At 36.9% G+C, this 10,752-nt stretch overlaps 1 protein-coding gene across 1 annotated transcript in view; it reads left to right on the plus strand.

Moving 5' to 3' along the window:
• LOC116257635 (aspartic proteinase CDR1-like) overlaps positions 1 to 9,489 on the plus strand; it is a 39,505-nt gene extending 30,016 nt beyond the window's left edge. Inside the window, exons 2-4 of the mRNA XM_031634581.1 lie at positions 5,934 to 6,250; positions 7,053 to 7,124; positions 9,424 to 9,489. Of these exons, the coding sequence (XP_031490441.1) occupies positions 5,934 to 6,250; positions 7,053 to 7,124; positions 9,424 to 9,489 (455 nt within the window). The remainder of the gene's footprint in view (positions 1 to 5,933; positions 6,251 to 7,052; positions 7,125 to 9,423) is intronic.
• The last annotated feature ends 1,263 nt before the right edge of the window (positions 9,490 to 10,752 follow it).

The following is a 10,752-nucleotide window of genomic DNA, read 5'->3' on the forward strand; positions in this document are numbered from 1 at the left end:
TATTAAATGAAACTAAATAGTAATGAAAAAACAAAAGGAAATAGAGAACAAGCAGTATAGCAGAAGCGAGGAACCAATCCGACAGCTGGAAAGCCTTCACGATAGCTAAAAATCTCCCTTAAGGTTTGCAATAAATGATGGAAATTAAAAGGTGCATTAGGAAAGAAGACTTCATTGGGAATGATCCAAATCTTTCACCAGAAGATACAATAACATATATTAATATTGAGTTACATGCACAAGGTTGTACACACAAATGTATACCAAACGGGAAAAAAAAGAATAGGGTATTTTTGACTTTTTTTTTGTAAAGAAGTGTATATTTTGGGATTTTTACTTTTTCGTAAACCCTTTTTCTCCTTCTAAAAATTTATTTTTATTTTTTACTTATTATGTACAATTTTTTATACATAGGGGTGTAAACATAACCAGTTTCAAGTTTCAGTTTGAGTGAAAACTGAAATTCGGCTTCCCATAATGCCCATGCCCATGTGAGTAGAGCCAAATGTCCATCAACTGGCATAGCGCTTCCACCCTAGTTGCACTAGTATAGCACTTTGCTCTCAAATGATAACCTTGCTTAGATTATCTTGCAATCGAGTTATCACGTTATAAGTGTAACATATATAGTTTTCCCGTACCTAACATATATGTTCAAGTATAATAATGTAATTGGTCTGCATGCCCATCCGGCAGCCACTGCTTGTTATATCAAGTAGGTAATTTTTTGCTGGGAAACTGCCGAGGGAGCCCCTCGCTTTATTGAAATGTCAAATAGGTAATTAACTAAATAATTTAATCCACTGTCTATGTCACTAATTTCTAGACACCAGCTGACATTGTAACATTTTGTGAGGGGACTATGTTGGAAGAAAGGCAGTAGCGGAGCTAAGGGTGGGTCGGTGTGCACCTTACCCATAAGAGTTAGTCAAAAATTATATTGTGATAAAGCTGGACTCAGTTCCAGTCACATCATAGTGCCACATGGGCACTATCGAACTCAGATCGGTGACTCAAGCAATGTTCAGTCAAAAAATTTGGGTACAGCCACTAAAGATGAGGCTGAGGTTACAAGTTGACAGGTTAGGGCGAGCTTATCCATGTAGTGAGAAATCGATTTTCTCAAAGATCATGGCAACTTTCCTGCTTGGTGGGCCATTACAGATCCTTTGATGGGATTTTCATATGATCCTATCAGGTCGACTGAAAACTGGATTGGCCGGGTCATTCCTGAATATTCAAGGGATTCAAATAAAAGTCAAGAAGAATGAGGAGAGAAGGGTGGTGGAGGAGGAGAAACTGAACTTTGGCCACCAGCATTGTCATGGGATGTCGCTCGTTGATTTCTTCAATCGATACTGACAAATGCACATTTAAAATAAATAGTAAATTAAGTAGATTACTTGTTTGATAATTGAATGCAGTGTGGAACCTTCAACAATATATATTTATTTGGGTAATAGTGAAAGTGAATCCATTCTATAGAACATTTGTTTCTAATAAATGTTTATAACAATCGGAATCAGAATCGAAACCCAAAGAGAAACAAAAGGCTGTCGGTAAGATAAATCAGTATACTAGATTTAAAAAAACCAAGTGAAAAATAGAAAAGAAAAATCTTAAAAGTATTTAAAGATAATTAAATAACAACACGGGGCAACAGCCACTGAATAAAATAGGTTTGCCAAACAACTCAAATTGACTTAAATTAATTCAGGCCAACTTTTATAAACACTGTTCTCAAATGCATGACATTTTAGTGGACCTCTTGCTAGTGGAGAAAACCCTTCTTTGTTACGGGTGAGCAAGAGTGACGCCTGCATGCATGAGGGGCAGAAGCTCTACTCGTCCCTTTACCCCAGGGTCTAGAAAAACATCAAAACCAGGTGAATTTATGCTCACTCCATTCAGTTTAGGAGTAGCTCCTGCCAACCTTTATGGTTCATGAGAATAATGGTCATGGTATTGGAACTGCCTACCTGACTTTCACCAAACTCTTAACTCAACCAGTTATGCTACTCTTCTCGGAGTAACCTGATCTCTTTGTATGACCTTATGAAAAAGAGTACATATAAGACTATTGAAGCTTATAACTTTCTGGAGGTAAAGTCTTTTGTGTAACCTGCGCTGAGACTTTTATATTCTCTTAGATGGAACTTGTTAAGAATAATATTCTACTTTTTTAAAAAATATATATATAAAAGCACCATATTCTTATTTCAAGAAACGTTACTGCATTTCAATTAACAAAAAAATTACTCTTCTAATGAATTAAACGCTGAGCAGGTACTATATGTTCCAAATTTTAGCTACACATGCACTCATTTAATATTCTTCATTGATCCCAAAATCTGTTCCAAACTTGTGTCAGCAACTTGAAAATATGTCGTTGTGTACTAAATCTGTCCCAAACATGTGTCAAGGACTCAAGAATATGTCGCTGTGTACTAAATCCGTTCCAAACATGTGTAAGGGACTTGAAAATATGTCGCTAGCCAGTACACTGTGCAAGCTACAACAACCATCATTGTTGATGGAAGGTTAGCATTTTTAGTTGCAAAGTTAAAAGACATTGTGAAGTTAAGCGATTTATATAACCGTCACAGAACACATTGTGTTATGGGACCGAAAATTCTATCGTCAAAGTTACAATAAGGTGTAGGCACATGCTATGGCCATTATGCTAACTTAAAGCAACTAATGTCGCAACAAACACAACTAAGACACGATGGCCATTTTCATCGGTCATCGTTTGGGTCACAGGACTTGTGTTGCTGTAGTTTTGACCGTCGCGATTACTTATTAGCGACAGAATATCCAGTATTAGCGACTGTCGAGTTAAAGCCATAGTTAATGTCCATACTTGTGCAGACATATCTAAGTTAAGCTTTAAACTTAAACAAAGGGGAATGCATCTTTGAAAAAAGATACATATATTTATTCAACATGAAAAAATAACACCATCAACCACATGACAATCAGGACATAAAACATAAGCAGCGTCCAATGCTGCCAATTGTAGACTAGTACAGAGAACCACGTAGATCATCATGAAATATATATATATATATATATATATGTATGTATGTATATATATAAATATATATATATATATATATATATATATATATATATATATATATGTATGTATGTATACACTTTTAGCCCTGAGTACATTCAATTGGTGCAAAAGAAAGCAGCCCCTTCCCCAAATCATATTTCGCATGCATGTTCTGCTGGAAAACATTCCCAAAAATTGCTAAGCTAGCTGTCGCACTTCTATACATCCAAAAGATATTTGAAGGTGGCAGCTTCAAGTCTGCGTTGGTGGAATGAAAGGTCATCTCCAGCAATATTTAATATGGATCACCATTATTCTCTACATTTTAACACTTGTAATCTTGGTTAGGATGATAGAAGCGTTTATGGTTTCTGACATTAGTCACCGCGTTTGCCACATGATCATACACATCTTTGGCAAGATAGTCAGTGTGGCACCCGAGTCTATCATAATTGATCCAGCATATCCCAACCATGTTGCCGTCTGTGCACCTCCAAACTATATTGTGAGTCTGTTGTTCCCCACATTTATGTAATCTAGTGTGAATGTATAGAAAGTGCCTTGAGCTGCATTTGCTTCCATTGGCACCTGTTGAACCTCTTGGGTTCCGAAGAACTCAACCTCCTCACAGAATTTGATCCACTCAACGACATTATTTTTCTTGCTATGGAGAGGAAGACTGTAAGCAAATTTATGGTTAATAAAGAAGCCATTGTGCTAACAAGTGAAAGAGATCCTGGCCTGAGGCCAACAAGACTAGGATGTACAAGATTTTCGGATTCAACACTATTTTCTTTATGAATGCAACCAAAGGCGATTGTCGGAAGCTTGATGGTGCCATCAGTGCCAACTTCAAACCAAAATCTTTCGAGAGCAAGGGACCCTTTGTCGTCAATCAATGGAAGAGGAAAACTCGAAAAGTGTTGAGTATGAACAATGAGGAAAAAATCCTATGAAGCTGAGAAAGTCAAGAATAGGAGATGCTATTGACTCTGCTAATTAATCATCTGCAAGGATTTAGCAAGAAAATACTCTAAGAGAGAAGCCATAATGCTTTGTAAAATCTTGACAGGTAGCAAAATGAGAGTTGAGAGATGGGCTCGGGCTTGTGTAGTTATTCCTCTAGGTCGGTAATCGAGAGTACCGGGTAGGCATATAGGTGATTTATGTCTATGCCGCGAAGATTACGACTTACGAACTTTTGGATCGTTGAAAGCCCGTAAGTTGAAGCGGGTTGGATACATGACAAAACTACATATAACCACCAAAGTGGTGTAGCTTCGTAGTAGCCTTTGGGGTGGTGAGGTATTCCCTCAAAGGTGAAGGTTGACCTGAAAAATGAAATAAAAAGGCAAAAAGCCAAATGCAAAAGAAGGAACGAAACAAAGAAAAAAAAACAAAAAAATCAAAAGGTATCTATCAAGGAATGAAAGGCATGATGGCTGAACTTGTAGAAATTGGATGCGACAGTCTTTTGCAGATGTGTAATTTTGGAGTCAATTCTACTCCTCTTTTTGATTTCCTGAGATGTTGAGGACCATTCCTTTATGTTCATATTTTGGAAATTGAGAGAGATTCCTTCTAGTGATTCAACAACATTATGTGAAATGGATCTTGATGCTTGTATAGTACTGTGAGTAAATGAAAGACATATTATTTGCACAACACGAGCACTCAAGCTTATGAGTTGATGGATGATTTATGAACTATTTCAAACTAAAAGCTTGACATCTCTTGTTATATTTCTTGGTTTTCTGAGTGTAGGAGAAACTAACCCAATCCCTCTTTGGTCTTGTAATATATTGCCCCTTTCATTACCAAGCTACTAGTACATTAATTGAATACACAAAACCACTCATATACCCAAGTTGAGTATCATGCCCCATCATCTCCTCTATCTTAAGAGAGACATGCCTTTCAGGATAGAAGATTAAACCAGAACCGTCATTCCATCTTAATTGCCTTAGTTGTTTGGTTTTCATTTCATTGCCTTCACTTGTGTTGTGGACCAACTATCCCTTAGCACCCCATTGGCCAAATAGACTTGAAAAAGTCAGCCCGTGACAACTTGATTCTTTTGATAAGTATGATCTGATCAAATTCATGGGTGTGTTGGTTGTGTCACATTATGATATAGTCTTTGAATTACATATCATACATCACTTAGCTTTGTAGGTTGCCTGACGGAATATCTATGAGAACCACTTTGCATCTCACATCCAACTTGGTTATGATACAATCATGTGTTTGCTAACTTGGGAGCCTACATTTTAAAAATATGCCAAGCTATTTTGTTCACATCCAACTCAGTTATGATAGAATCATGTGTTGCTAACATGGAAGCCTCCATGCCAAGCTTTGTCCCTAGAGTGCTAGAAAAGTTTTGTTTTCTCAGAATGCAGTTGTTCCAGCAAGAGAAGAAATTCGTAAAGACAACCTCCTACCTTTTGGAGTCCCCAAAAGCTTCCGTTTCAGAATAAAATCTAATGAAAATTTGGTTCTATTGTATGAGAATGGAACTACTCGGACTGATGCTTGAACATATGACAACAAGGGGAAAAAATATTTCTATTGTACTAGTATCTATTGGCAGATGAGATGCCAAGGTGTAACGGGAATCAATGACAGCGATGAGGGAGACGACGACACTAAACGAGCAAAGGCCAGCCAAAGCACCGGCAGCCGCAGCAGCGGCGGTGGCAGACGCAGGAGGAGGAGGAAGAGACATACATGAGTTAGACTCTTGAAGAGACATACACAAATTAGACTCTTGAAACCATCTGCTTCTCCCCTCTTTTCTCGCTTGCTGGAAGATTGATCAAGAAGTTTGCGGTTTTCCTTTTTCTAGTCTTGGCGTTGTTGCGTGGTTTAGTTCGCCCTACAAATACTCTTCGCGGGCTCAGAGTTTGTTCTGGTTATTGTTGTTTCCGGTTGGAGAAGATGGCCGCGCCCTCCTCTTTCTCGAAGATCTGCTTCAACCCGAAGTGTGGCACCTCATCATCGGAGAGGTGGTGGAAAGGATGGAGATTAAGGTCCGGCAACAAAAATGTATTTGAAAAGGAAGCAGGTGGTAACTTCAAGCTCCCTGCACAGAACAAGATTGACATTGGGAATTCAGAAATTAATGTGCGGAGTCCTTTAGGTGCATTGGTTCAAGATAATATAGGAGGCTTGCTGGATACCAAACATGTGAAAGGAAGAAAGATCCATGAAACTGAAAGCAACATGATCATAAGTTCAAGAAATCTCTTGATGGTCAAAAACATGAATCGTCTGGTTCATGCCAAAATGTAACACAACGGTCTGCATCTTTGAAGGACAATGAAGCAAGGTATTCAAGCAAGCAAGCCTTCTGGATCTCATGCACTTCTATGTTGCAACAGGAAAATCCTTCCAGCTTTCATACTGAACTGAACTTTTGTAAAGAGGCAAAAAATCAGGCCACCATGGCAAGGCATCGCACCGAAGGACGGGCAAGAAATCAGTCTATCCTTTCTTGATGTTGGCCAAGGATCAGCAGCAATCAGGAGCTTCAGAAAATATCAGGAGAGTATCCACCACTACGTAGTTTGAGAATTGTACCATAAAGCATATTTGCTTGGCGTGATTGATTCACTCCAAAATTTGCACTTGATTTGTTGATATTATAGTGAATCCAAGTCCTCCATGTGATCCTTCACCTTCCGTAAGCTCAAATTCTATTATCACCCCTTTATTTGAGAAAACATTGAGTGCTAGTGATGCAGGTCGGATAGGGCGCCTGGCGCTGCCAAAAAAGTGCCAAAAAAGTGTGTAGCTATGTTACTGAAATTTTTATTGTTGTCTTTTCTGAAACTAAGACCATGTTAGACTTTTTCGTCCTCTTGTCTTGCCATATACTAGAGCGGCTAACTTGTTTAGAGCTGCTTTCTTCCTTGGACTTCCTTCAATTAAATTTGGTTTTTGGTACACTCATATGCTTGATTCTTATGCAATTCTTAATCTTGAACAGACATACTTCCCAGCAATTTCTCATCCTGAAGGACTGCCTCTTAGGATTCGGGATGCAAATGGAAATGATTGGGTATTTCTATTTCTATTTTTGCCAAATAATAACAGTAGGATGTATGTGTTGGAAGGTGTAACATCATCATTCAGTCAACGCAACTGCAAGCTGGTGACATAGATAATGTGTGCAGCCTGGTCATTTCTTCTTGCTTGTACATGCAATGCTTGGCATGCAAATAACTAAGAAGCCTCTCAATCATCCTTGTGCGTCTCATTAAATTTACACTTTCCGAAGTTGAGTTACCTTTTTTTGCATATAAATCAGCTAATGATTGTGATTTCTGTTCAAGTCTTCCAAACTTCACGGATTGACAAAGCTTTCTACCAGACATAGCACTATTGTTTTTGAGTATTATCCCATTTAATATAAGGCAACTGGTGTTATGTTATTAGAGGTCATAATATAGTATTATGATCAGAATAGGTTCATAGCCCTATAACCATGTTATTACTTTTTAATATATGTTTACCCTTGGTGAAGTATGGTACCTTCATCATATTACGGCAAGACTTGTTATATGCTATAACCAGTATAGTATAATGTATAAGTTACTATTCATATTACTATATAAAAATGTATACATATAATGGTCATAAGGACCCTAATATATATAACCAATAGGATGATAAGCCATGTTATTTGGTCGTAACTGTATAGGGGTTATGGCCATATATATACTTATATATGGTGGGCTGTATAAGTAAATGTACGCTATTTAGTACATGGTTATATAATATGTTTGTGCATGTACCATATCTATAACATCATATACCTATGTTACCAATCCCGTAAGTATGTACCCTATTGGCCCAGTATTACCATATTAGATAACTATATACATGGTTACTATTGTGTATAGGGACCAATATAATAGTGTAATATATATACATAGTCATAAACATGGTAAATAGTGCCTGTGTAGGGGTCTAACCCAATATACTGGGAACATCTAGTCCCAATATAATACATCTTATATTGTATAGTCTGTCATAAAGTATAACTAATCTGTTCACTATGTTATGTATATATAACTATTATAATTGTACATATGTGTATTACATAAATTTTATATATAATTGTATAAAATGTATATGTATATTTATAATATTCGTATGCGTTAACATATAACATGTATGTAGCACTATGTACATATGAAGTAATATATGAGATATATAAGTATTATATATGACATATACTATACATTACTACACATGTAAGACAATATATATGTATAATACATGTTACAATTTTATTAATAGTTATAATTACATATATAAAAATATACATATATACACATATATTATATTATATATTATACATACATAATATGTATGTATAATTAATAAACCGTATGTATGTATATGTACATGTGTATATATACATATACATATCTGTACATGTATGCATACATATATAGTATACAACAATATATACAATATACATTATATATATATATATATATATATATATATATATATATATAATGTACATTATAATATGTATGTACAATTGTACATGTGTACAATGTACATATAATATACATTATAATACGTATGCCATGCTTGTTTGAGTTTTAGTTAAAGTAGTTGCAGTAACTGTCGTGTTCTCTTCATTGAGCTTGCGATTCTATTTAAATGCAGGTACGTTAGTTGCACATGTCATGGCTATACCTAGGCATAAGGATGCATGTGTATACTGGAGTTTTATAGTCATCTATATTTGCTGCTACTTCTTCTACATCGGTATCTTTACTTTGTTTTGTTTCTCACTTCAAGCCTCTTATTTATTGCAAAGGCTAGGCCCTTTCTCTCTTGAGTGCGTAAGACACTTGAATATGGTTTTTTGTAGGGGAGACTCTACCTATCTTCATAATTGTTGATGGTACAGTAGAACAAGGAGGCAATAAGATGATCTATAAAGATTTGATCATTGATTCTGCATGCATTGTATTTTCTCTTAAAATTGGTAGTCGGGGGTTGTGAAGAAAGGGATTATGAGCATTTTATCACCTCCTCCTATGCATCAATGTAACAGTGCAATTTTTGAAGTTGAATGTTCATCTACAAGCCGTTTGCGGAGGTCTGGCAGGACTCCGATTGTGTGATGAGGATGTATTGTTTCTTTCCACCCCTTTCATGTTTTGTTTCAAGCATGCATTTCGAAGAGAATGTACTATTCTTTTCTGCAAATAGTTGAACAATCAGTAGGATTGACAATTCAACAGATTGTGACAGCATTGTCAGCATCTTGGACTCCAAGCAAATAGTTGAACAATCAGTGGGAAGCTCCTCCTTTTTACTTTCTGTCTGAACAGTTTCTGTCTGAATGTCTTCCTGAGCATGACTTGGGTCATCCAGGGAAGAAGAAGGATTGGGATTAGGAGTAAAATTAGGAGTAAAATTATCACCATCAGTCACCTTATCTATACGAACTCTTCGCCTAGAGTACACCTGCCCAAATAAACGACTACATTCATCTTCCGTCCCAGTGGAAGATCCTTCATTCCTTTCATGTTCAAGCACCTCAACAACCGGTGGACTCTCTTGTCGCTTGTACTCCAAGAAATTTCCTGGCTCAGATAATACTCTTCACTCTTCCCCTGACATAGACTTCTCCCCCTAAAGAAAATTCTCACCAAAATAAGAGACATGTTCCAAGAATGTGACATCCTTGGTAACATGTAAACACGACCAGTGGTAGGATCAAGACATTTATACCCCTTTTGAGTAGGAGGATACCCAACAAATATTCCCTTGATTGACCTTAGATCAAGTTTTTTTACTGTAGGGCTGTGATCATGAATGAAGCAAACATATCCAAAGACACGAGAGGGAAGATGAAATCGTTGACGATTCCCTGGAAGCATAGAGTGGGGGGTTCGCCCATTTAACACACGACTAAGCATGCGGTTAATCAAGTATGCACGAGTAAGAACAACATCTCCCCAAAAATGTTTTGGAAGATTTCTTTGAAACAAGAGGACTCTGGTGACATTAAGCAACTGACGATTTTTTCTCTCAGCGAGCCCATTTTGAGGAGGGGTACAACTGCAAGATGTCTAATGAACAATCGCTAGTTTTCAAAGGAAATCCTCAATAGCTTGACAAACATAAATCTTAACAGAACCACCATATTGGTTCTCCACAAGAACAAAGAAGGTCTCTATGATATGCGACACTTCGCTACGATCTTTCAACAGGTAAACAAAGGTATTCCTTAAGTAATCATCTATAAAGGTTATAAAATACTGAAAACCACCACAACGGGTATGAATTCTAGAAGGCCCCCAGACATCGGAATGAATCAAAGAAAAATTTTCATTAGCAAGTCTGTATGAAACAGGGTAAGAAGCCCTAACATGTTTAGCAAATTGACATACATCACAAGATATCATTGATATGATCAAATTAGAACATAATTCAGGAAATAGCTGTTTCAAAACTCCAAAACGGGGATGTCCAAGGCGTTCATGCCAATACAAAAATAACTGAAGACAATCTTCTCTCTTCTTCTCGGTCCTGCTAACTGCTGTCATAAGAGCATTGGCCACATGGATGGTTTTTCAGTCTTTTCTCCTGGATCTCATTCTAATGCATTTGTTTTGCGGTATTACGATTTGTTGGATGCTCTTTTAAAAATTTTG

Source organism: Nymphaea colorata, chromosome 7 (genome assembly GCF_008831285.2).
Source record: "Nymphaea colorata isolate Beijing-Zhang1983 chromosome 7, ASM883128v2, whole genome shotgun sequence".
Taxonomy (NCBI): Eukaryota; Viridiplantae; Streptophyta; class Magnoliopsida; order Nymphaeales; family Nymphaeaceae; genus Nymphaea; species Nymphaea colorata.